The sequence below is a fragment of the Podarcis cretensis genome (genome assembly GCF_951804945.1).
Source record: "Podarcis cretensis genome assembly, chromosome: 10".
NCBI lineage: Eukaryota > Metazoa > Chordata > Lepidosauria > Squamata > Lacertidae > Podarcis > Podarcis cretensis.
The window spans coordinates 20,300,499-20,328,119 of NC_137179.1; the positions used below are offsets into that span (position 1 = coordinate 20,300,499).

The 27,621-nt window shown below is 43.0% G+C and overlaps 1 protein-coding gene across 6 annotated transcripts in view; it reads right to left on the reverse strand.

The window, feature by feature from the left end:
* IPO8 (importin 8) overlaps nt 1-26,913 on the reverse strand; it is a 38,375-nt gene extending 11,462 nt beyond the window's left edge. For 2 of the 6 annotated variants that reach the window (XR_013842786.1, XM_079992281.1), the window contains exons 1-21: nt 26,570-26,913; nt 21,356-21,437; nt 20,904-21,060; nt 19,121-19,279; nt 18,398-18,554; nt 17,237-17,326; nt 15,740-15,834; nt 14,552-14,636; nt 13,545-13,679; nt 12,968-13,076; nt 12,381-12,457; nt 11,773-11,889; nt 10,671-10,760; nt 9,971-10,136; nt 8,840-9,000; nt 7,065-7,190; nt 6,795-6,861; nt 6,010-6,168; nt 5,376-5,473; nt 3,908-4,003; nt 1,540-1,760 (exon numbers count right to left, since the gene is read on the reverse strand). Coding sequence is in view for 5 of the 6 variants with exons in the window: in XM_079992281.1 (XP_079848407.1) it covers nt 1,540-1,760; nt 3,908-4,003; nt 5,376-5,473; nt 6,010-6,168; nt 6,795-6,861; nt 7,065-7,190; nt 8,840-9,000; nt 9,971-10,136; nt 10,671-10,760; nt 11,773-11,889; nt 12,381-12,457; nt 12,968-13,076; nt 13,545-13,679; nt 14,552-14,636; nt 15,740-15,834; nt 17,237-17,326; nt 18,398-18,554; nt 19,121-19,279; nt 20,904-21,060; nt 21,356-21,437; nt 26,570-26,653 (2,531 nt within the window). In the remaining variant the exon portion in view is untranslated. Of the gene's footprint in view, nt 1-1,539; nt 1,761-3,907; nt 4,004-5,375; nt 5,474-6,009; nt 6,169-6,794; nt 6,862-7,064; nt 7,191-8,839; nt 9,001-9,970; nt 10,137-10,670; nt 10,761-11,772; nt 11,890-12,380; nt 12,458-12,967; nt 13,077-13,544; nt 13,680-14,551; nt 14,637-15,739; nt 15,835-17,236; nt 17,327-18,397; nt 18,555-19,120; nt 19,280-20,903; nt 21,061-21,355; nt 21,438-26,255; nt 26,329-26,569 lie in introns of those variants that run through there. The other 4 variants (XM_079992282.1, XM_079992283.1, XM_079992284.1 and 1 more) reach the window with 4 other exon arrangements.
* Between the last annotated feature and the right edge of the window lie 708 nt (nt 26,914-27,621).

The window sequence follows — 27,621 nt, forward strand, 5'->3', positions numbered from 1 at the left end:
GACAACTGTCTGTTACTGTTCATCGTAATTGTCCACAGAAAATGACTTCCGAACACAGCAAAATTCAGCAACACAACAGATTCAAGTATGATCTGAAATTCCTTATTGTTAAGAAATCTACAGCTCAGTATAAATGTTGCCATGCACAGGTTGTGAAAAATCCCTTACTCACACAGATGCTGCATGTGGGGAGCACAACATTTTAAAACTCCGGACTCTATATACAGCAAATGACTTCTATACACCCATTAATACAGAATTGGGAGGCACACGCTACATGCACTGAGAGGGAAGACATGAGCTTCTTAAAGCCTATGATTTTTTTTGGGGGGGGGTCAAAAAGCCATTTGCAAATGGTGAATTGGAGGCTGCTGTTTCACTTTCACTTCAGGGGTGAGATTCAACCCCCAAAAAATGATTTCGGGATGAGGGGAGGGAACTTACAATTTGCCACCTCATTTGCAAGTGGTAAATTGGTGTATGGAAGCTGTTTGTTGTGGGGGGGTGGTGTATCCAAAATGGTTTTAAAAGGAATCGGCTTTCAACTATGGGGATGGGACATCTCACTCTTTTTCTTTAAAAAGCTGCCAATTTTAAAGAACAGTAAAACCTCCACTGCAATTGCCCCCACTGATCATTTCCCCACAGATAACTTTACCTTTCTCATTTGGGAGGTTTGCCTGAAATACCCCCACCACACTCAATCAGGCACTATTAGAAGATGTTGCGGGGAGCTGAGCGGGTGATCACCTTTACTATCAGCCAGCAACCAAGCCTGCCTGTATGTTCCCTGGAAAGAACAGCCTGGAATCAAGATGATACCACCAACAGCCAGAGGCTAAAAGCAACTTCCCTCTTCTGCACAGTGACATATCCCTAATTGAAACAAAATTAAAAAATTCCTTCCAGTAGCACCTTAAGAGACCAACTAAGTTGGTATGAGCTTTCATGTGCATGCACACTTCTTCAGCTCATACCAATGACAAACTTAGTTGGTCTCTAAGGTACTACTGGAAGGAATTTTTTAATTTTGTTTCGACTACGGCAGACCAACATGGCTACCTACCAGTAACATATCCCTAATTATAATTGCACTTTGGTATGGATTTTCATTGTAAGCTGCTTTGGGAACCATCTTAGATATCTATATCTATATCTATATCTATATCATCTATACCAAGCAAACATAGCATGGCTAGTATTTTTTCTTCTTGCCAGTTAGTAATTTCTGAGGATTTTTATGGCTGATGTGGAGTTTTCTTAACACAACGGAGCTAAAGTGTGTGTGTGTATAAAACAAAACAATTGGAGGAAATGATGTTATTTTTTAAAAAATAAGCCAAATAGATTTTCTTTGTTGTGAAAAATATTTCAGAGTACAATTTGGAGCTGCAGTTGCTGGGGAAGGTCAAGGAAAATCCTCCCTCCACAAAGGTTTTGATATTTTCCTGGACCCTCTACGCAAACCAAAGTCAAAAGTCGCTTTCCAAGAAGCCCTAAGCTTTAAAAAAAGAAAAAAGAAAACCACCAGACACCTACCCAAGGAAACAATCTGTATCATTCATCCACTGGTTTATGAACTGTGCAGTGATGGGCTCTGGGTTGTGAGGAAATCTGATGTTCTCTAAAGTGTGCAAAAGGAGATCAGGGTTGTAGTAAAGGGCTGCAATGGCCACCTGGAGACACATGGTGCGGAGCTCGCTGGTTTTAACCCCTCGCGTTAAGCGCTCTAGGACAGCTTCTACAAAGAGCGGGATGCACTGAGGATAGAAAAACAAGAGAGACATGGGGTAGAGGAAGCAAAGGGAAAGTGGAGAAATGAAATATGTTCAGAGAAAGTTCCAGGCATTAAAAGGCTTTAACTTACAATTAGAATTACCTTTCCTTAGAAAAAGGGTCAGGGAACCTGTGGCCCTCCTGATTATGCTGGATCACAGTTCCCATCACCTCTGACCATTGATCATGCTGGCTGCGGCTGATGAGAACTGGATCCCAGCAACACCTGGAGGGCCACAGGTTTCCCCACTGCTACCTCACAAGCATGCAACTATACAGCACACAATTCCTTATGTGACTTTGAAGGGGAAATTATGTTATAAAACCATATAATAAGATACTGGCTTTAGAATACTGCTTCCTAAGAATCTCAGCTCTTTCTTTTTAAAGGCCTGTTTTTCAGTCCTGCAATTACTGAAGAAATGGGAACTATGCCTGATGAAATCTCAGAAAGCCAAAGAAACTGCTGAACAAGATTTCCAGTTGTCAGGAAGCAAAGCTTCGCTACCCTATGAAGTTCTTTGTTGTTCCCTGGGGGTATGCAAAATAAGGGGAAAATATGCAACTCTGCTAAATATGCATAATTTATACCGGTCACTTCTCTGAGATAGCTTGTAGCCCGTCATATATGAGTCCCACCTAACCACCAGCTGAATGATACCACCAAATACTTGTGTAATGTACAAAGCAGAAGAGCTACTGCCAGAACGTTGGCGATCAATTTTGGAAGCAGAAGGCCAGAGAAGCAGAGGCAATTTTTAATTGAAATATTTTTAAGCACCCGGAGCGCCATCTGGTGGTTAAATTCTCACCATCAGATTGTAACTTCTCAATTTGATAGAATAGGTGTGGGGAACACCCATTGGCCATGCTTGTGGGGGCTATGGAGTTCAGCTACACCTGGCGGTCAAAGGTATGATCCTATGATAGATGAAGGGTGCTTTGGAGGGGAAGCCTCCAACCTCCCCCAACCCCTTGTTCAACCTTTTCCTTTATCTGCTTCCCCAGATTTCCTCCTTTTTTCTATTCTCCTTTGGCATCCCACCATGACCCTACTTCGCCCCCTCAACATCCCTGCTGTTCTCCTCTGGCCCAGTTTTGTCAGCTGCCAACAAGAAAAGGTGGCAATGCACAAGGTTCCCATGCAGCTCACACCCCTTTCACCCTCCCTACCCAGAGCAATGGGCAGCAGGTGGCCGTCTGACTGAAGGAACAGACTGGCAAAAGGGCTGGTGGTGACCTTGAAAAGCCTTTATGGTTTGGGACTGGGATATCTAAAAGACTGCCTGTCAGTTTACATTTCTTGGTACAGAAAGTATTGATCTGATGTGTAGAGATCTTTCCTATTCTAATTAATTCAAGAGGGTTCTGGAAGCCTCTCTGTGTGAAAGAAACAAGCAGAAGATTCCTGATGTTTGGGAAGCTGAGTACAGCTGGTTTAAACAGGTCCTGTTATCTCTTCCTGTCAAGATCATGCTGACTAAAATAATAAAGCCAGAAGGGGCCTGGGTTTCACTCTTTTCTATCTCTCTTTCTTCCTGGTGTGGTGCTCTGTATATAGTATGTTTAGTGTTAAGGTTTAGTCTTATTATAAGTTATTGTGTTTAAGTTACCTAAGTCTGGTGCAACTGGATTTCTTATGGACAGTGCCAATCCTGAATGTATTGGATTTGTGACCATTATGCTCATTTGCCTTCAGCAGCAGTAAAGCTCTGCTGGATGAAATATTAATGGCCTCTGGTCTATTTTTTGGAATCCTGCAACATGTTTAAATTTTTACTCTGCTAACAGTTGGAATACTGCTCTGGATCAATACTGAGTAGAATTCAAGCTTGCTTACTAAGGCATGCTTGCTTACTAAGGTATTCCGTGGAGGCCCTCTTGGGACTGGAGAAGGGGCCTTCTCAGTGATTGTGTCTAGACTGTGGAATTCCTTGCCAAGGTAGCCATGTTTTGCCCCATCTGTCATGCTGAATCAAAGTGACACCTAGCCCAGCACTACAGTATAAAAATTACCTAGGCCAAACAGACCATTCCTCCAAGCACAGACTAGACCTATCTTCAAGCTAGTTCCATCTAATGATCATCAGCAAAGGAAAAACTGTATGCCACTCTATGATTCTATGATTACCTGGTCAATACCCCTCCCTTTGCACTGCAGAATAATGACCTCTAAGAGCTTGGCTGCATGGCATTCAGCATCTTCTCCTGCATCACCAGTTAATACCTAGCAACAAAACCATGAACAAATTACTGAGAAGACAGTTGACACTAAACATGCCCAAACAGGACATGTTTGCTCAGGGTGTAAATGGAAACTGTTTGGAACCATTCATGTCATATCCGAGAAACATATTTTCCAATACAGTATGACCTCTTATCTGAATAATCAGCAAGGCATCCAACGTAACTGGATAACAAGAGAAGAGCAGACAAAAAACAGAGGTGCTAATCACACGAGCTTACACAGAAATAAGGGATAAAGAATAAATCTGAAAGGTAACGATTTTTAGGTGTTCCCATAATGGGAGTCTTAGTATTGGCACTTTTATTCCTTTCCATGGAGTTAAGTGGCACTAACTGAAATTGATCCCCAGCCTTCAAAAACAGGGTAGAATCCTGAACATTGTGGTCTGAATCCGTATGTGAATTAAGAGTTCTCAAAACATTATGCTCAACAGGCTCAGTGAGCAAAAAGCAAGAGAGCTCGCATCTGTTATTCTGTTTTCAAGTCTCACTGTCAGATTCATAGAGCTAGAATAGGCTAAAAGGCCTGCACGCAACGCACAGCTGTCAATCCCAGCAGACCTACCTCAAGTGTTCAGACCTCGGCATGCTAAAAGCAAAGAGGATGCATGGCAGAGCAAAAAGCTCCATGTTGCTCAAGCAAACTGAGCCAAAGCATGGCCCTCTACTAGAGAAAGGCAATTCTACTAATCCTCTGTGGGACTTTGCCCAGAACAAGCACATTAGGAAGAGCAACCGAAACTGAATATTCAAGAACAGAATAAGTGTTTGCCCTGTTTGCTGGGACAGCCCATGTATTTAAAAGACAAACACATTAATAATAATAATAATAATAATAATAATAATAATAATAATTTATTATTTATATCCCGCCCATCTGGCTGGGCCTTCCCAGCCACTCTGGGCGGCTTCCATAAAAACCAAAAATACAGTATTCACAGTATTCTAGCATATGTTTTTGTGTAGGATATACATCATTTCTAGTTGTAAAGCAGGTGTCTTGCATGCTAATGTGCTATGAACCTAAGTGAAAGAAGTAACAGAATTGGAAGAGGATCCAACATATGGCGTGGGCAGAAAAATCCTGTTTTTTTAGAAAGCCATACCATGTCCAAAATCAGTGGGTATAAGTGACTACACTCATCCTGTCAGAGTAACATGCAGGCATGACCCTCAGATCCTGGATTTGAAGTCTGCTGAAGGGAAGCAAGCCGATAATGTATTTTAAATGCGGGTCTAAATAGGACTACTTGTGACCTTTACATTTCACCCAGTGCTACATTTTTCGGTCACTTTTTCATAGTCATTTTTGATACTTAGTTGGTAAAGGTATGAACAATGGCAATACTTACCTTTTTACACATGGTGTAAATTATCTCTAAATTTTTGGGATTTGACAGTAACGTATCAGTATCAACAGTGACATAGTTGTGCAAGAGAGGCATCATATCTAGACAGAGGCAAGCAAAACAGTTAAGCTTGAGAGCAAAAGTAAGGTTAGCATTGTAGAGTTGTTTTCCTTGCATAGTACATGTTAACAAGCACTATAAACACATACATAACTTAAAGGGGGGTGGGTGGGAAACAAAGTTCCTAGGGCTCCAAAGAAATGCCAGAAGTGTGTTGGCAATCCCTGAAGCCAGCTGCATGGCGGAAGGAGGAAATGTTCAAATTTACTCAATATGCAGAGTTTATATAGGTCTCAGAAACTGGATTGCCACAGCCCAATTTAAGTGCACACCCTCTGCACAAGGCTATCCTGTGCACATGCAGCTCTGAATCTATAGCACTGAGGAACAATGCAAGCTTGTTTTCACTCAGCTGAGACAAATTGACAATTGATACACTCCATCATAGCTTCCTGAACTACTGCTAGCCAACATAATACTTCAAATCGAGTTACTTGAACAGATCTACTGCTCCAGTCTCTCAGGTTATTATAACATCAGTCAATCCCCTTTCAGAACACACTACAGAGCTCATTACCTGCAAAGTACTCAAAGCAATCCTGTTGAAATACTTCATATAAGACACCCAGAAGCTGCCACATTTGAGGTGAAATAAGATGGCACGTCAAGCTGTATGCTAGAGAGAGGATTTCTTCATAGAACTCTGAAAGGGAAACCCCCACAGATCTGATGAGGTCTGAAAATAAAAGTTTGCAAATCCCACACAAACTGCAAAGATTCACACCATTATCAATCCTTTATACAGCAATTTTAACCAGCAAACATGTTTTGCAATCATGTCTTCCTTGCGGTATACTGACAGCAAGCTTGCCAGTTCACCTGAAGGTGTGACGGTAAGGAATCTATCAACCAGTACTGCATAGACTTGATTCAGGGCTTAAACAAAACTGCACATTTAGTGCAATTTGAACCTGGGCATTACAATACTATCCACCCATTGTATGCCCCACTGTCAATTCCCCAGGTATGTCTAGAACTGAATTGAATGTTGTTCCATTGGCCTTCCAATTCGCACTACAGAAAGCAATCTATATATCTAATGTGCAACAAAAGTAAATTCACAACAGGTGACTTATTTATGCCTAAACTGAAGTGGATAGCAGAGAAAAAAAGTTGTTAAGGCAGCCTTCACCAATCCAGGCCAAAACATCTGGAGAGCACCTGATTGGCAAAGGCTGGCTGGAATAAGAGGATGTACTATATTCTAATACCTAATTCAAGACTGGCTTTTAGTTCTCTGCAGTACAAGCACAAACAAATAATCTGGCAATATTTTCTAGAAGGTCAGCTTTTAAAATTTACCTATTACGTGCTTCTGCAAGACGAGGCCAATGATCTGTAAGCAAATGCTCTCCAACTGTTGAGTTATCTAGAATAAGAAGAGACAGAGACTGTATATAGCATGAAAGTAACAACTGGATGCTTTTGTTTAAATGAACAGTTGCCCTAAAACAAAAAGCTAAACTTAAAACTGTTTTAAAATTATGACTGGCTGAAAGCTGTAGGCAAAGGTTTTGTGGGGCAGAATAGGCCCACAGCGCCACCTGTTGACAAGTGATGGAGAAGGCTCACCTCCTTGTGATCTTGCACGACAGTAAGGATTGTATCAATTGTGTGAAGGATCCCCATAGCCATGACAGTTTTATCCTCCAGTTCTTCATATTCTTCACTTTGGAGAACTTTCCCAAATATCTCTGCCTAAAGAAATCAAGACACAAAACAATGGAGAAGCAGCCTGCTGATTAGGTCATCCTTGGAGACTATGAATTATTATTATGTATTAAAGCCATCAATGGGCACAGCACCTTGCAGTAAGTCCTGCACTAGCAGTTAGAACACCTGGAAGCCTGGGGAAGAGGGCTTACCATCACTGCCCTCCACAGCTCTTCCCACTGGCTATGTTGCCCTCCTCTAGTGAGTGAGCCAGCTGTGAACTATCTAGTTCCCAAACTGCATTTTAGCCAGGCTGCTTGACCCTTGGAATGCAAGACTAGAACTTGTAGTGTAGCCTTCCCTGTGCCTGCCCCCATCCTGAACTTTGAGTTTTCTCTGTATATAGATTATTTCTTTGTACTGTTGAATTTATCCTATTTATCTGATCTTATAAGGTCTTATTTGAATTGACACGTTTTGTAACAAATTATACATATCGTTTCAAATGTTTGGTATGTTGATAATAAGCATAGGAAGCTGTCTTATACCAAGTCAGACCAGTAGCCCTTCCAGCTCAGTATTGTCTACACTGACTGGCAGCAGCTCTCCAGGGTTTCAGGCAGGGCACTTGGATTGAACCCAAGACCATAAGCATACAAAGCAGATGCTCTACCACTGAGATACACCGAGTTGCTTGTTGTGAGGCACTTGGAGCACAATTCACTGTGGCAAAGCGACATATACTAAACTAAACTAAACTAAACTAAACCTTATACAGTGGTACATTGGTTTTTGAACGGCTTAGTTGTCGAACAAATCGGCGCCGGAACACCACAAACCCAGAAGTGTTCTGGTTTGCGAACGTTTTTCGGAAGCCAAATGTCCGACACAGCTTCCGCTTGAGTGCAAGAAGCTCCTGCAACCAATCGGAAGCCTTGGTTTTCAAACAGTTTTGGGAGTTGAATGGACTCCTGGAATGGATTAAGTTCGAGAACCAAGGTACCACTGTAGTGTCCTAGAATGGTTCCTGCTCCAAGCAGCTTACAAAGTAATATTTAGCAACAGAGAGAGAAAGGAGGCAAAGTAGGATGTGAGAAAAGACAATTACAGTGGTACCTCAGGTTAAGAACTTAATTCGTTCTGGAAGTCCGTTCTTAACCTGAAACTGTTCTTAACCTGAGGTACCACTTTAGCTAATGGGGCCTTCCACTGCCGCCACACCGCCGCCATGCGATTTCTGTTCTCATCCTGAAGCAAAGTTCTTAACCTGAGGTACTATTTCTGGGTTAGTGGTGTCTGTAACCTGAAGCGTATGTAACCTGAGGTACCACTGTAGAGCAATCCAGGTTGAGTGTTTTTGAAAACCAGGATATAATTTTTTAAGCAGTTTAAAAATTAGTATAACAAATGTTTCAATATTTAGGGTTAACCCACTGGAAAAAAATGTGGTATGAGCAAAAACACATGGGAAGTTTCCAGGATGTACTGCCTTGTATTGAGATAAAATGAGAAATGCATTCAATTAATTTTCTTCAAGTCGTTTAAAACTTATTTTTATAGACATGCAGACTGGTCTTTACAATGCCAAAGCTGGAAGTTACACATCCCTTAATAAATTCTTGATTCCAACAATATCAACTGGAACCAGAAACATCAGAGGTTTTCCTCTGTATGAGAGCACTGCTATCTCTTACCAGGTGCTGTGTCATTTCAACAGCAATTGTTGCTACTTCCTGACTGTATTCACAAATCAGCTTCTGGATTACATTGGTGAGATCATCGTTCTCAGTCTCCCGAACAACAAGCAGCAGCTCCTGCATAACTGGCCTGATGTAGGGCTTAATGTATTCCTTTGCTAAAAAGGCACACAGAAAAAGATAGAAGGGGTCATTTGCTAAATGAAGATGCAAGGAGCTCTGGATTAGGACCCCTTAGATAGATAAGATAAAATGACAAAAAGATAAAATATAGATATCTATCTGTCTATCTATCTATCTATCTATCTATCTATCTATCTATCTATCTATCAGTGCTTCTTAGGTACACATATCTGTCTGCTTTCTATTCCTGAACTATTTCACTGGTGCAGGAAAAAGAGGTATGTTGGAAAGCTGAAAAAGGGAGAAAACTAAACAGACCATTTGAGGAATTTGCACCTTTTCCCTTGAAGATACACTCAGGTCCACCCTGCTCCCTTTCTCCAATTTTTTTTTGCAGAAGATAGTATATGATGACTTGCTAAAGCAGGGTTCTGTAACATCTGCAGCTATTACACCAATCCTAACCTTCATCTCAGACCTATTTGCATAATTAGCAGTCAAAATACCTGACATTTAAATGAAGGTTCAAAGAATGGGAAATGAATGGCCAATAATGAACTACGTGGGCATTTATTCAGTCTGTAACAACCACATGGTAGGATGCTTGATAGAGCAGCAACAGATGCCTTGATGTTATTGGAGCATAGATACTCAATACATGGGTGCACCTTTACAGCAACAATACACAGTAGGGCGAGAACAATGTTTTCATGGTTAAAACTCTATTTTAATAGGAAAATCAAATATTTCCAGAGGATGCACCCTTCCTGGCTGGTACATATTCTATATTCTAGTGTCTGTCATTACAGAGGGAAGGAGAATTATCATAATATTCATTTATTTTGACAGAAGGAATCTGAGGTTTAGCTACTAGGCATTGGAACTGAACTGGGGATGTTCATGCAGAGTCCATGCAGAGAGAGAGAGAGAGAGAGAGAGAGAGAGAGAGAGAGAGAGAAAGAAAGAAAGAAAGAAAGAAAGAAAGAAAGAAAATCAAAATCAAACCTCGTTCCTGATGGCTTATTAAGGATTGAAGTGCTATGGCAGCTTCCACTTTGACAGGCATCTCTTTGTCGTCAATCAGGCTCTTCTTTGTTAGCTCAACAGCATTCCTTAGGTTGAGTTCATTGTGGAATTCCAAAGTACTGAACGAATGAAGAGTCCAACAGGACTGCAGCATAAGAGGGAGAAAGCAAAACAAACTACTGAGTTCTGTGGTTCTCTAAGGAATCTAGTTGTGTGCTGGTAGTTCTCAGCTGATTAGACTAGTACCCCATCTTATGGTTTGAAGAGGCTTACATTAGACAACTAAACGTGTGTGTGTGCATGCAGCCAACCCTGATTAAAGCCACCACCACTACCAACAACAACCGTTAAAATCCTAGGCCAAGTTCCAAAGAGACACTTGTGTATAACTAAGACAGTTTTGCACAGGCAACAGTCCTTTGTGCTACATGAAAATGTTGCTTCAGACAGTTACCCGACCTTCAGGAGAGACACTGAGGCAGCAAGCAAGAATGTCAGCAATAAAAGAGCAAACAAAAAAAGCAAAGAGTAACAATGTGCAAAACAACATCCCCATTGCCATCTCGCCCCATTGCCCCTTGGGAAAGCAAACAAGTTTAAATCAGCTGTAAGATGCTCTCTAAATGATGATAAGAAGAGCAAGTTACCGCAGAATGATACACTTGCTCTGGTCACTTACTCTTGCTCTCAAATACCCCAGGTTTGACATGAACAGTGGAAAGATGTGATTCTGTAGCATCAGCTCCATTTGATCCTTGAAGACACTCTTCTGATGGAATTAACAGTAGCCACAAAAAGGTTAGTCTCCATTTTGATATGTGACAACATTCAATTATGTCCCAAAATTTAACTCCCCTAGAGTAATTGCACAAATATAAACCAAAATCAGCTTCTAGCTTCAAGTTCACTTCCAGAAAATATTCTGGCATTATATAAGTCCAATAAAATGCAGAAATGCCCAACTGTTAAATATGTTATGCTGTCCAGGCCAATTACAGCCACAGGTGGGAATGTGTCCCTATGAAGGTACATGTATCCAGAAATGCGGACTTGCTATGAATTAAGAGATACTGAACCAGATGGGCCTTTTGTCTGATCCAGCAAGGCTCTTCTCGTGTGCTTAAGTAAGACTGCAAAAAGGAGAAGAATAGCTTTCTAAGACCAGGTGAAAAACAAAACCTGGGAGTTTTGATGTAGACTAGAAATATTGCCTCGTTTGTTAAGAGGCTTCCTTGTAGCTCTCTCCTTTGGTTAGACCTGGCTGTTGATGCACAGGCTAAATCCCTGTCTAGCTTGACTGTCCTCGTGTTCAAGTGCCACTACTGGTTTACGGGCCAATAGCATACCATGGGATTATTTCAAGTTATGTTTTGAGGACCAAAGTGCTCTCTGACACACACCTGCTTTTCAAGATGGCATTTAAATTGATCAGAACAACTAGGATACGTCTGTTTTAATGAACATTCTAGAGCTACTTACCATGCCTTACTGTCCACAGATCAATTTCATTTCCATGCATGTTTCTGATGAAATACCTGTGTACAACAGGACTTGCCAGGTAGTCCCAGAATACTAATTAAAACATACTGTACAAATCTTGGTTCATTCCATTTTCATTCATCTCTCTTAGAATCGCTTATCAACTCCTGCTCTACACAGACCTTCTGTCAGAGATATACATGTGCATTCTGATCCCTGCATTAAGGTTTTCATGAATCACATTGAAGACTACATATTTGGTGGCAAAACTACATGTATCTTACAAGTCTTCATCCGCTTACCTTCAGCAAAATCTCTGCTAGAGATCCTATCACATGTAATGCCCCATCTTTTTTCCTAGGGTCAACATTGGGCCCAGTAAGTATCTGATAGCAAAATGCCATCATTTTGGGTAACACCTAAACAGATGGAACAAAACGCAGAAAATTAAGAACTAGAAAGTCAAAAATGCTGGAGTCATTCTGTTTAAACCAAGAAGACACTGGTGGTGGTGCTGTTGATGAATGCTAGATGACCCATGGGGAGTGGGGAGAGGCCAGACTCAAGATCTGTCTGCCTGGCTACTCAGTGCAACGTCAGTCCAGACTGGAGGAATGGGAGGGGTCACTGGAGCCTGAACCAGCTCAGATGCTCAGGCAGGGACATCCTGAGCAACTTGGCTAAAAAAGAGGATAAAAATGTAATAAAGAATACATATTTTTTTGTTTTTAAAAGGGAGACAAATAGCCTTTAAGCAGGGATAGGAAATATTGGCCCTCCAGATGTTGCTGGATTCCAGTTCCCATCCCCAACAACATCTGGAGGACCACAGGCTTCCCGTCACAGCCAATAAAGAATGGAGGAAGGGGTACAAGCCTTTATAATGTCATAGCGTTTGTATTATAAGTACCTCTTTTCGCTTTTTTGCTGCAGTGTACAGAAGTATCTGAGCAGCTGTTGTAGGGGATGCATAATCTTCAAAGACATCTTTCAAGTTTTCAACAACAACAAAAAGAACAAGAACAGAAAACCACATCAAGTGTTACTGCACAATCTTTAACAAGAACATTTTGACAAATCATTCTGAAATTGACAGAACAAGGACAACCCAACAAGGCTCTTTTTATTTCTTAAATGAGCAATCACTAATGGAAGTAAACAGCTTTCAGCCAATATCCTACTGTCTCTCCCTCATTTTGTGTTTTTAACAGACACCTCACCACAATCATAGTTTATGGGGACTTAAGCAAACTGTTATTTTGGGATGGAGTGCAATGGACAGGTTAAACAGGGGGATGTCCTACTTTGCCATCTTTTTTGTTTTATCTCCTTTTGTTATATTGCCTAAATACTAACAAAATTACAGGTGCAAACAAACAAAACTTCTCACTGTATACATCTGAATGTATAGTAATCTGTTCAAACATTGGGCGCTACTGGGAAATAATACCATTGATAGCAAGGAAATCATCTAGCTGATACATAATACATATTTACCAAATTTACCAAATTTCATGCGGATGTACTCATAGGGGTCCTCTTGCCAGAGCTCTTCATCCTCATCTTTATAACACATCAGGGAAAAGATTACTTCTTCACACACAGTCTAAAAAGAAAAAAAGCAAAGAGAATGTTCAACAGAGCAAAATCGCATTATTAATCATTCAAACACAAGTCCTCACCCCAACAAATCATCATCATGAATCCTGCAACAGTACAGTGTGCTGCATACTGGACCCACCAAATCCAGCAGCTAGTGCAATGATGTCACATCACACACTTTACATTACTAAATGTTATCAGGCAGGGGTGGGAGATAGATACACACACACAGAGAGAGAGGGGGGGGAGAGAGCCCACTCCAAATCCTACAGATGGTGTGGAATAAAATACAGATAAATGAAATAAATATGCTATTGACTGGCTATTTCTGTCCAAGTGACTGCATTCCCATTATAGTAATTGCAATGTTAATTATTGTAATTAATTTTTCAAGCTCCAACACTACATGAAAAGCTCTAGCTCAAATCCTCAGTATTTGTGCAGGGACACCAATCACTATTTTTGTATTGACCTGCATATGTGGTTTCATCTGCTTCCAGGTTATACAGTGATTGACCCCTTGGTTAAGATAGTTTAATGTTTGCTGAAGGACACGTGGTGCAACATACTCTTTCTTCCTATATTGGTCCAAGATTTTTAGGAGCACCTAAAGGAAAAACAACATATATCAGGTTGCATTTGAAAATCTGTCCTTAAAATTAGAACATTGTGATTGTTTCCATTACCACCATCATCCCTGAACATGGTAGCCATGGGAAAGATTTGCTGTAACAACATACAACAGGGAGCAGAAACTGGAAGCCCAATGGTCAAATCTGTTCATCTGAGGAGGACCTACTGGCCAAAATGGAGGCAAGAGAGGTGCAGGTGGCAGCTACAATAATTAAAAAAAAAATCAGCAGTTCATTTTGGGAAAAGGGGCACCCTGGAAAACTAAGGGCTATAGCTCAGTGATAGAGCAGACGTTTTGTGTGCAGAAGGTCCCAAGCTCAACCAGGGCTGGAAGATAACCCTGTCTGAAACCCTGGAGATCTGCTGCCTGTCAATCAAGGCAGTGGTCTGACTCAGTGTGAAGCAGATTCCTAACAAGTTCCTGACAAGGGGGGTCTAAATATTAGATGGTATGAGGCTTCTACCTAGAGAGCACTAACCATCTGTGATTATCCTAAAATGGCTCTGCGAATAGTTTCACTATGAGTGCCCTCCCCTCTTTACCCAGGTTCCTGGGGTGCATCTGCTATTCCTTCTGTTGTGCAACAGCCAATAACTCAAGCAAGAGAATGAATGCCTTAAAGTGGGGATGGGAAAGCTGTGGTCTTCCAGATGCTGTTGGACTTCATCTTTCATCAGCCCCCGACAGCAAGGCCAATGGCTAGAGATAATGGGATTTGCAGTCCAACAACATCTTAAAGGCCACAAGTTCCCCATCCCTGTGTTAAAGAAATGATACATAAAGGACAAGTGAAAAATTCCTGCTGTGGAACTATCATACTAATAAAATAAATGGCGGATGTTTACCTGTTGGATTCCTACAGCGTAGGTTTTCAAGAAGAACTCAGAAAATTCAAAATATTCTTTTGTTACATTCCCAGGACTGCCATACCTTGAAGAAAGAATCCAAAGCAAGTACGTAAACTGAAGGTTAACGTGTACACATGCCACTAAAGTTGATCATGTATAAAAGAGTGCTCAGAATAATCCTGGACACCAAAGGAAGAAGAAAAGCAGGGAAGCAAAATCTAGGACTATTCAAGGCAACAAGGATGCATACACTCACTGTGACTCCCCTTGGCTAACTACATGCAGGTGTTATACCCCTCCTATAGTAAAAGACAGATTTGACATTAAGCAAACTGGTCTTCTCTTAAGAGCTGAAAGAATGATGTGACAAAGATGTAAAGGTATCACTCTACTAAAGAAGGCCTTCATATCTTGTGACTTGCACTTCTTATGTACGAAGCCAAACACAGTCCACCCACCATGCATTGTGGCTTGCCTGACTTCCTGACTCCAGGCAAGCAGTAAGATGGCTAATGGGGCATGGCTTGATTTGGCACGCTCTAGATATATTGAAAATAGCTCTAGTTTGTTTTTGGGTTTTCTGTTATGTAATTTATGTTCTCATTTAACCTTGTGATCTTTGGATGAAGAATGATATACAAATTCAATAAATAGTTGCAAGATGAGAAACAGAAAATGAGCAAAAGAAAATATTCAATGGAGACCTTCAGTAAAATTGGTAAAACTTTTTCAAAAGATGTGAACAAAAGTGTGAAAGAACATACAGAGCTTGTTCAGACACAATGCTAAACCTTGGTTTACCGTTACAGGCACAAGTGACTATGACTCTCTCATACACACACCCCTCTGGTGCAGCCATAAGAAGTTTGGAAGTTTCTGCTCCTGTTTTAGATTTGTAAGGATACTTTTTTACATTAAATCAGAGCTTTCCAAACATTTAATGTTGGTGACACACTTTTTAGACATGCCTCACTTCACGACACAGTAATTCAGTTTTACTAGCAAACCAGAGGTTAAACGAACCCCTTTCCAGCCCCTGGAGGGGTGCAGGGAGTATTCATGCAACACACAAACGTGTCATGACACAGAGTTTGGAAACCTCTGCATTAAATATATAGACAAATGACTGAAGTATAGTGTTGAGAAAAACAGTGTTCAGAAAATCTGCTCTAAATAGCATTTTACCTTTCAAAAAGGCGAGCAACAATCCGCAAGGCCCATTTCTTACATTTCCACCATACTAGTTCTGGCCTATCATCTTCATCAATCTGCAGAGTCTCCTAATGAAAGGAAATAACTATCAGCCAATGTGTACACAAATTAACATTGAACATTAACGAAACTTATATATATATATATAGATAGATAGATACACACACACACACACCCCACCTAGCATCAAAATTGGCTTTGAAGTGGTTTACATTGTATAAAAACCAGCAATACAAAACCCTCAGAATTTGTTACTGAGGCAAATTCCACATGGTTCATACTCTGCAGACTACACAGATTATGCAGGCTGTAGTGTCCACCCCATACCTTTTGATACGTTATGAATTATATCCTGCTTATTTTCTATTCATGGTAAAACTCAATGCAAGATACATAGGATTCGTAAGCGTCTGCCATCCTGGCACTGACTAGATTCAGACCTGCTTGGCTTCAGCAAAGCTGCAGCATCAGGTGCCTTCAGACCTTGCCCTGGCATGTCATAGCATGCACAGAACATCAAGCCAAAACTGTGCATCTTTAAAGCTTGTATAATATATCGTGCAAAACTAACTTGCATATGTCAGGAACCCCACAGCTTGAGTCTCAATCCTCATGGACTAAGGGTAGGTTCTGGCTAAGCTACATCACTGTACATACTTAGGTCTTGGAGCAATCTTCAAGCATGAAAGGGAACAGGCAATATCAGCTTCTACAACTGAGTCAACTGAGCAGTACCTTCTGCCTGCTCCACTCCAGCGCAAGCCCCCAAGCTCCAGCAACTGATATCTAGGGCCACTGTGCTGGAACCATGCTTCCTTCTCCCCATGTCAAGGCAGCCAATGGCCCCAAGCCCAGCCTGGTCAAAAGGAATCTGGCTAAGTTTTCCATGAAAACCTTCAAAGAGGGAGATTTTGCACCCACACTTGGCAGCACACTCCTGTGCTGATCTGCTTTTATAGAACACAACCCACACAGAGATGCACCAACACAGGCAATGGGTCCCTTGCAAGTCCTGGGTATTCATGGGCATTGAAGTCCAACAGGGCCCAGAGACAGTGAAACAGCCAGTGGCACCACTGTAGTTGGGAGGCTGCAACAGTGCTCAGTTTGTAACAGGGTACCATGAGCAAGGCAGCCAATGGTCACATGTTGTGATGACATCACTCGGTGCTTACAGAGGCCAGGGGGCCAGGAGGTTTGTGGGTGGCACCTGAAGTCAGATTTTCCTGTGTATCTTCTTCCTTGTATTTCAGAAACACTATATTCTTGCCAAGCCAGTGGAAAGTGTGAGCAGTTGCTCCTGTGCTTCTTTCTGCCTCCTTTTTTAAAATACTGGAATACAACTAGAGGATAAGCCTCTAATAACACTGCAAATTGGGGGTGAGGTTAAGTTAATATGCCCCTTAAGCTACACTTCCCCCTTTCCTATTCCCCAAAGGCGTTAGTGTTGCCCAGTAATATAATCCTTACAGGAGGCACACTTCTGTCGATGATAGTCCGGAAAATCTCCATCCACTGAGTCATAGTTTGGTTATTCACCAGCTGAAGTGGCAGTGCATACTGGAATTAAAGAAAGGAAGAAAAAGACGGGGTGGGGCGGGGTGTCACACACAAAGAGTAAAGGTATTGCTGTGTTTCCAGACTATATTCTTTGCACTAGAATCCAGAGATTACACCTTGTTTTTATTAAAGAAAACAATTTATTATACTACTGATACAACACCACAACGCAGCTGGATTATTTATTTATTTTTGCTCCAAGGATAGAACTACCTTTCTTAATGCCCTGGGAGTGTATGTTATGTGATAGTCACCTGGTCATCCATGGGCAGCAATGACTTTCAGGGATTTATTTAAGAGGAGTGCATCAGGAGTTTCACAGAGGAATACAGAAGAAGCATGGGAGGAAGTGTGGAGGTATTGTGATACACAGAAGTAACAGAAAGGGAACGCAGAAAGGGTGTTCTAAGTCAGGGCTGCATATTGCCTCTCCTCATCAGTTTCCCTCCCTGCACAGCAATTAGACTTAGAAAAGAAGGCCCCCATTCATTTGAAGGGAAATCTTGGTTTCTACAATGTCCAAGAAGCTTTCTTAAGTACAAAGAGCTCCCCACTTTACACAGTCAAACTGTTTATGCTTACATAGTTAAGGACTTTCTAAAGAGGACTAAATATGTCAATTTCAGGGGCACTTATAAACGCACAGTAAGCCTGCAACTTACACACCCTGTGCTCATTCAGCTTTATGCACTTGGCAAAAAAAATTCAAATGGGGGAGGAAATTCAGGAAAAAAGTCTTTGGCAATTCCAACTGCCATTACTGTACACCCAGTGTGTTTTGACTCTACATGATTTTGGCTTTAGGCACAATCCTCAGAACGTAACCCGCGTGCAAGTTGCAGGCTTATTGTAAGGCGTTACAATCTCTCATTAGCATTTTTTTCTTTTCTGAAATACTGTGAAGTCCAGGCCTAAGACTGTAATCTTAAACATCCAAATTTGTAAGTAAGCAAGCTTGAAGTGAATGAAACACTCTGAAGTATGCCTCTTAAGGGAAATGATGCAGAGGGTCCCCCACCCCCACCCCAGAACTCTCTATAATCTGATTGCTTTACGTGCAGAGACTCATACCTGAACAAGTGCATAGAAAATCTTTAAGATCTGTTTCTGAAGGAGCACAGAGTAATGGGAGTTGTCAGGAAGGAGCTGGATTGTCTGCTGCTGAATCCGAGGCAAGAATATGTGCATTGCAGCGATGAGGGGCTCTCTCTCCTCGGCCTTCTTGTATCTGCAGAAGTAGCCAGACCCAGAAACAATTAGGGAGCAAACTTTTACACTTGCCCTAATACTTATACATTTTAAGGAAAAGATTCAGTATTGCTTGCCATCCTTCCACCCCTGCCTGACCATTTTTATCTATTTTTCAGCACAGCAAATCAGAGACATTTTGGCGAATATGCTATAACTTACACAGCTGTACAGCATTATCAAGTAAACTTGAACCTTCATGTTGACTCACATATTGCACACAGCAATCAAGCTCTATCTACTTTCATCTGGAAAAAAGCATGAGTCTCTCTTCTCATGTTACTCACTCTGCCCTAACCTTGATGAATGCAAGGACTGCTTCCCATTCGCTAGAGCTGCCTTCTCCTGAGCACATGGGTGGACTCCTGTCTTTCTCCCTCCCCACACATACATTCTACTTTGAGAATTGAGAAGCTATTTCTCCAAGGAACCAGTCAAGGCAAAAGGAGGGGTACATGCATGTATTTGGAGGTGCTCTTCAGACACTGCCATCTGTATGAGCAAGGCTACTGGGCAAGGGGCTTTCCCAGAAGAAGATCCACTTACTCATAGGTCTTCACAAGTTGGTACAGGCACAGCAGACTTCCAAGCCAGCTCCCACTATTGGGAGACTGCAAGTAATAGCCTATTTTGTCCACCACTGCAGTCCAGTGACCTGGGAAGTCATGCTTGATAATAGTGCGGAGGCACATTGTCAGCTGGGCCCTGAAAGGTTGGGGAAGAAGAAGAGAGTGTCAGCAAGTCACACGTTCTGGTAAACAGTTTGAGAAGCAAATTCTTTAAGCATATCAGAAACCCAGAGAAAACTTTCTCCTGTAATAAATGCTATCAGACAATCCTCCACAAAAGGAGAGTATCAGAAACCTTTCAAAAGACAAAGACAGGATGAGGGGATATATGTGAAATCACATTCAGTGTAACTATGGGCAGTATCTAACCACAAAGTTCCACTAGTGCAAGGCCTTTTAGCCAGTGGCGTAGCGTGGGGGGTGCAGGGGGGGCCGGGCGCACCATCTGGGGGTTAGGGTCAGGGGGCGCAAATCCACGGGTTAGGGGGTGCAAATCCATGGGTTAGGGGGCGCAAATTACTTGCCTTGCCCTGGGTGCTGACAACCCACGCTACGCCACTGCTTTTAGCTATGGATTGGAACTTCGCTGCACATGCCCTGTGTGCCCTATAAATCTGCTCTGAAGGGTTGGGGGAAACCCAAGAACAGGTTTAAGGGTCATACAGGGAGAGGAGAGGGCAGAGCAGGGCAGTTCCATAAAACACCTAGAAGTCATTGCACTAGTGGAACTGTTTAGTTGGATACTGTGTAATGAAACCATATTGCTGGTGTCTTCTCCTTCCTCCTCAAGTTATCAGAGAGCAATGGACTAACAAAATAAACAACATACACACAACTTAATGACTACTAGAAACTAAAGCACTCAAGATTTGCAAACTTGCAGACCATCAGTCTCTATGATTAACCCAGGGTCAATCCTGAGTGACCTAGAAGCTATACGCAGTGGGACAGTGAGATGGTATCATCCACTGGGCCACCTTAAATCCATGAATAGACCTAATGTCTGCAGAGGGCCCATGTGCATATATCCACACACTCAAACCAAATCACACAGCCCATTTCTGGATTCTGCAGGCCTGCACATGTACACAGGAGGCTGCCTTATATCAAGCCAGGCCATTGGTCCATCTAACTCAGTAGTGTCCACACTGAATGGCAGCGGCTTTCCAGTGCTGCAGGCAGGAATCTTTCCCAGCCGATCTGGAAACATCAGAGATTGAACCTGGATCCTTCTGCATGCAAAGCCTGCGCTCTACCAAGGAACTACAGACTTTCCCCATTACACACTCATGTGGAACAGCTGGCAGGCAGGGTAAGAACAGATCTTTATCATCTAGACTGGGTCAAAAAAGGATTATAAAGAGTTTTCTTTATCTTCATCTGGGAAACAAAACTTCCTTGGTGTGACAAAAGGATATAATATTTCAGCTTTAATTGCCCTTTGTTCATTAGCCTGCCTCTCTACAATTCTCATTTAGACCTTAACATGAAATATCCAAACCATCTTCTTTAGAAACAGCTCTCTGGGAAGCCTCCACTTAAGAATTATTACAGAAGTGACTCCAAGTCCTTTAGCTTACTTTCCATTACCCTTCCTAACCCATCACCTCCTTGAAAACCACAATTTTCAAAAAGAATTATACAGAGTAGAAACTGACGTAAAGTAGCATGATCTGCATAATTCATACCTAATGGAAGCATTAGTTCTCCCTGGAACACAATTCAGGGATTTCTGATGCATGTCCCCAAGCCTGACATACCTCACTAAGTCTGGAGAACGGATAATTCCTTCCACAATGTTATCCCGTATCTGTTGCCGATCATTTTCATGAATGTTGAATGGAAATATCACTTCTCCAAGTGGTGGCTCTCGGTCTGGCCAGTACTGCGTCACCATGTTCTTCAAGTAAATAGCAGCTGAAGTGAAAGAAGAAAAACATCCCTAAGTCCTGGTGTCCTAGCACATGGAAGACTGCTGAATAATAATTTTAAAAAACCCCAAGGTCCAAAGGCAGCCCTTATAGAGCCCTTGGGACTCTCCTCACAGGCTCTTTACTGCACCCTCCTTGTTTTGCTGGAACATGTTCTGAACTTTAGGTCTCAGTAGCCAAGGCAAGCAAACCATCAAAGTAAGAAACAGTAGCTGAATTTGGATATGTATGACTATCAAACCAAATTCTAAGCATAACACATAGAAATAATTTCTGCTCACCCGCCTGTCGGACTGGGAATTCCACTTGATCAGAAACTATTATTTGTAGCAGGCTGGGAGCAAAGTTGATGATCTTGTAGGACTGAAATGCATAGAAAGTCAATCAGAAAAGCACCATATATTGTAAAAACAAGTTAAACTGTAGTACTCTCCTTCCTTGGAGGGTTTTTTTTAGCAGAGGTTGGATAGCCATATGTCATGTATGATCTAGTTGAGATTTCTGCATTGCGGGGGCTTGGACAAGATTATGCTAGGAGTCCCTTCCAACTATACAATTCTATGATTCTTTATTGCCATGAATAAGGAAAAGATTATTTCCTTCCAAATCAGATGTTCTCCTGCAAAGTTAAGCAGTTTGAAGTACCAGTTTGAAGGGCTGAGCATGTTGTGGACACACTCCAAATGAACAGCTGGCTTGTTCTGCTCTTGAATCCAATTGTGGTTTTGACCATTTTTTTCTTTAATAAAATTGGAAAATAATAATACTATTTCCACCTCCAAACTATAAGCAACAGCAAAGCTGCTGCTGCTTCTTGCAACAGCAAAGCTTCTAATAAAACACTATTACCTTCATAAACAGTTGAGAAGTACAAAGTACATTCAAAGTACTACTTTCCTATATTAATTTTATGCAACATATTTTTAAGGTAATTTTCTGTGCTGACTTTTACATACTTTTTTTGTGGCTCAGGGAATAAATTAAAATAACTGGAAGAAGGAAAAAAGGTGTCAGCCTGGCCACAGTCATTCTGATGGAAATTTCCAGTTATCACTGGAAAAGGCATTTTCCGATATCACAAAAAATCACAAAAAATCAACCCAACCAGAGAACTCAGGAAAATTATTCTGAGTGATTGAGCTTCTAATTGAAAAAAAGACTGCTGGATATGAAATCACACAACCTCTAACAATTTCCAAAGTTCCTTAAATGGTTTCTCTCCTGTCCCTCATATTTTATTTGAACTTTAGCCACTGGGGCAGGAGAGTAGCTGTATACTGTACTGCCCATAACACTCCTGCATTCACCTAACCACACCAACTTCCACACTTGAAATATCTTTTATTTGTAGTAGGTGGTTGGCCTTTGACTTGATATGCCTGACTGGGTTGCCTTCACATCCCCTCTTGGCTCAACCAAGAACCCTTTAGTTTCCCAGACCCTCTACTTTCTGCCAGATTCCACTGCACCAGGCACTCTGCAATAGCACAAGCACAAAGGAAATGCAAGACCAGGTACTGATGGATCAGCACCAGTCACTAATGGAGTACATCCTAAGAAGTCTGTAGCTGTTGCATTCTTTTGACGACATTTCACTATACTTAACTCTCCCAAATGGGAACTGCATTAGCATCACTGTGGCATTGATTTACTAAAATCTGCTAGAAGCTTTCAAAGACCTCATTCAGCAGTTGGCAGCTAAATGTGTCAGCATGTCAAGGACAAAAGTAAAACTGTAACCGATCTGATCCTCTTTAAAAATGAATACCTCCTTTGCTGTTCACCCAGGATGAATGCCACAATATATACGTTGGATACCTTTTTTAAAAAAGAAAGCCTAAATCTGGGTATCAGAAATTAAAGCAAGAGAGAATTATGGATAAAGGGCAGAATTCCATCAGGGTCATTAAAGCTCTCCTTTGGCTTCTTTCAAAACAAGCAGTGAAAATAAGAAGCTGCCTTATATCAGACCATTGGTCCATCCATCTCAATATTGTCTATACTGAGTGGCAGCAGCTTTCCAGAGCTTCAGATGAGAGACTTTCCCAATCCCACCTGCAGATGCCAGGGACTGAACCTGAGACCTTCTGTATGCAAAGCAATTGCTCTACCACAGAGCTATGGCCCCGTAACATTAAACATAGATGATGCATAACAATAGAAATAATAATAGAAATAATAATAACTCAGATAGGCCCCCACACACAATTCACAAACTTGCTATTTGAAGCTTCTGAATCATGCAAATGTGTCCAACTTCCCTGGAACCCCTCCCTCTGCTGAAATTAGGCTAAAAAGGAGCATTCTATTGTAGCAACTAGAATAGGGCATGTGTGGGATGCCCACAACTGTTGTCCAGATTGCAAATGTACCCATCAGGTTGGCAACTCCTGACTTAGGAGCTGTCAGTTGCTGACCTTTCTTTTATTACCGTTCTGCAATGAAGGCCAAAGGTAACATATACTTCAAACAACATAATGTAGAAAATCGCATTCTGCTCTTCTTTTTAGAAAAAGTATGGAACCAAACAAGAGCTAGGAAATTAAGCTTTCATTGACACCACCCCCATCCGACCATTTTTACCTTCATTTCCATTGTCAGAATCACAACCAAATGAACATGTTATGTGTATTTATATGCAGGAACCGAAAACTTTTAGGGCTAGTTTGGATGTAAAGATGTGCCGGGGGATTACAGTCTGTATGCCCTGTCAAAGTTGACTTGAGTAATATACTGCTTTGTGTTGATATCTTTTTACATTATGAAAATTACAAAAAAAGCTTTGTACAAATAAAGCTACAAGTTGGCATTCTGACGAGTTCCTGGATCTTTTTTATCTAAAGTAGATATGTATGTGAGCAGCTAAGAATTCTTAGATCACAGGAAGCATGTTGATTCCAAGCTGAAATTCAACAACCTTCTGCTCTCTCTCAGGTATCATAGCTTTGGTGTTTTTTGACATGACTCTTTTTGAACAATCCAGTTACCACAGAATCTTGCCACTGACTTGTGAATGATTTGGGATCTTCTATCCTAATCTAATATGACTGTCACTCATGTGGTTGCTTAGCAGTAGTTTTGATCATTAAGGGACTGTGAACTAACCTTCAATGTACACATATAATGATTCCATAAAGTAAGGCATTTTATTTTGACATGCAAAGCAATCCTATACATGCCTACTCAGAAAGAATTCCCACTGAGTTCAGTGGGGCTTGCAGCAGAAGTTTACTGCTTGCTGATTTGTAATTAATTTGGCAACCTTTAAAAAAGTTGGAAAAGTTCACAATCTAGCTTCAAAATATCAAAATTCCAGAGGGATGCTGATGAAGAAGTCAACTTGTCAAAAAAAAAAAAAAATAGCTATGCTGAAGAATCATAGGAACTACCATAGGTTGTAGCATGAAGGAATTTCACCACCAAAAAATGGTTAGGATGGTTAAAAAAAGTTGTGAAATTAAAAGCCACAAGTCTAAGACCTGTAGAGCAGTGCTCCCCAACCTTTTTATTGCCGCGGACCAGTAAATGTTTGATAATTTTTCCGTGGCCCACTTGTTTTGAGCTGAGTCCCCCCCCCCCCCGTGCACTTACCTCACGGCAGCTTCTCTTCAGTTCCCGCGTCTCCGACCTCGAGTCAGTCCTCCCGTGGCGCCTCCTCCTCAGCCAATGGCGTGAGGTTTGCCTTTCGGCCAATCAGGAAGCGGGAGGACCCGCTCCCTGATTTGCCAGGAGGAGCATCAGTGTAACAATACCGAATTTTCATTCGCTATTGTCACACAATGGGCGGGCTTGAGAGGGCGCAATGCTCTGCGCCTCGGCCGCCCGCCACAGTGAAATGATTTGAAGTTCCTCGGGCGGCCCAGTGCCAATTGATCCACGGACCGGCACCGGGCTGCGGACCGGGGTTGGGGAACACTACTGTAGAGTACCTACAATACCAACCAGGGAGCCCCAAATTCCAAAACCTGTTGTCAACCTTCAAAACTTGAGATGTCTGCTTAAAAGCCAAACGAAAGTGAACAGAACTTTCAGTGAGGTTGCCATGTCAGTCTGTTACAGCAAACACACACACACTTTTCTCTTAAAACAGCAGCGTCTTCTGGCCCCCTGTAGATTGACATATCTTTAATGTCCAAACTAGTCTTGTATGTAAGAACTAGCCTAATAGCTATAGGTGACATGCAGGCAAGTGAAAGTCTAGCTGAAGACAGATGAAGTATCTTGTCCCTTCTTTTCTTTTTAGATGTATTTTTTTTCCAAAGGAACAAATAAACACCACCATAGTATTTACAGGTTTCACATCTGGTGTTCTATTGGAAAACCATTTTGGATACAGGTGGTCACAGACTATGCCCAGCACAGAAATCAAGTGCTTTGCCAGAGGGAAGCCCCCTTGTACAAACCCAGCATAGCAACTTGGGCTGCGTACACCCCATTTAAAGCACATGCAAAGCACAATGCTTTCCCCTAGAGAATCCTTGGAACTGTAGCTTATCCCTCACACAGCTATAATTCCCAGCACACTTACACTACAGTTTACGGGGGAGGATGTGGTTTAAATGTATGGCTTGTACACGGCCATAGTATAGGGCTGCTGTAGCCGGGACAGAGCTCTCCCTCCCTCCTCTGCCAGCCCCCAGGAAGCAAGTAAACATCTTTTGCAGGCAAGCAAACTCTGCGGCCCGGTGGTAAGCTTCCCAAGGTTAGAGATTGCTCATTAGATTTGTGTGGGCTCCAGTCCATGAAAACACGCACAGTAGTAAATCTGGAAGTCTGCAAAGTGCCTCTTCCGGCTCCCACAGGCTCCTTTCTGGACAGAGTCCTCTGGTGCTGAAAAGACTGAAGGGTGCTTCACAGGGAGGAGGGGTCAGCTTTTGTGGCTGAGAGACCACCCAAGGTCCTGGCTGGGTGAAACCTGGGTTCAAATCCCGCACTCAGCCCATGAAAGCTGGCTGCGTGATCCCAGAGCCAGCTGGGATTTGCCTAAAGCACCTCACAGGATGGCTGTGAGGCAGGAGCGCCTCCTTGGGTGCCAGGAGCCATGGGTGCCGTGCATGGTGCATTGGCCCTGGCGCCGGGATTTGTGGGTGCCCGGCCTCTTCATGGGAAATTTTGGGGGTGCTTGGGCCCCCAGGGATCCGGCACCTATACCGTGAGGGATAAAACACGGGAAGAGCGCACGTCGGGAGGCGGAGAGGCGGGACAGGAATGTAGGCGAATAGGCGTGTAAATCCGTTAAGGAAACCGCTAGGCTGTTTTCGGGTGGGGAGGTGAGCGCTGCGCGCCTGAGGTAAAGTGACAGGATTCTCCTCAGAGATGGAAAGAGCGCGAGGGGGAGGCGAGGAGGGAGGCCGCCCCCCTGAGGGGGAAACAAAGCCCCGTCCTCCGCCGAGGCCTGGCGGGAGGGGAAGCAGCGGATCCCCGAAGTGCCTCCTCCGCCGCGATCCCCTGGGCGGGTCGGGGGCGGCGAAGGGGGCCGGAGGCTGCGCTCTCACCTGGTTCAGCTCGCTCTCGGCCGCCAGGCGCAGCTTAGGGTCGATGGTGCCCTTGAGCGCCTGGATGATCCGGTTGGGGTCCATGGCGGCGGGCGGGCGGGCGGGTGGGGGGAGAAGGACAGGCGCCTCAGAGAGAAGGGCCGCCGCCGCCGCCGCCGCCGCCGCACACAATCCCCAGCTCGCCTCTCCCCCTTCGCCACACGGGAGCCATTCACCGGTTTACGACAGCGCGGCTGTCGCGAAGGAGAAGATGCTTTGCGCCCCGGGCGCTTTCCTTCTCGTCTCTCCGCCTCCCCGACTCTCTCGCGGGGCCCGAATGGCAGGCGCCATGTTGTTGTACGGAAACGAAACACCCATTGCCGAGCCGAGAAAGAGAGAGGGGGCGGTCTAGAGCAGCCGCTCCCGCCCTCCCCCGGCTGTGGACTTTTTAAAGATGGGGGCGGCCATGGTTTGTTACGGAGAGCATCCGCTGCAGTTGGAGCAAACGGGGGCTTCTTTCCTTCCTTTCCCTCGTTGGCTTCCAGCTGATATGGGAAAGCAGGGAGGCCGATGCTACGAGGATCTGTTGCTGGGACTTCGGTGAAGGATCCATTGGCCCGGCAGGTTGTGGCGCTTCAGCTCTCCGAAAGTTTCTCACCTGCTGGACAGGGGAGTGGCGCGCAGCCCTGCAGCTGTTTTGGGCTGCGATTCCCTCAGTCCCAGGCTAAAATCGGCAGAGGCCCTTCCTTACTTTTGGGTACTAGCTAGAGGGAGCAAGCTGGTCCTCACAGGTTGAGCTTGACGTGGGTTTTAAAGGGGTGTGACAAGAGACCTCATGCGCAACGTGGATGCTCCAAAAGGCGAAGGCTCTTACGTTCGTGCTTAGGGATTCCTCCCAGCGTTTCGCCTTCCTGCCAACCCCGCTGGGGGTTTGGGCAATGCCCGCCCAGACACCCTCCCAAAAACAAAACCTGCAACTTGCAGCTTCTAATATGTCATACCCCATTCTATGATCTTCAGTTGTGAGCAGCTTTGAGGAGGAAACCACCCTGAGACCTCCAGGTATAGGGCGG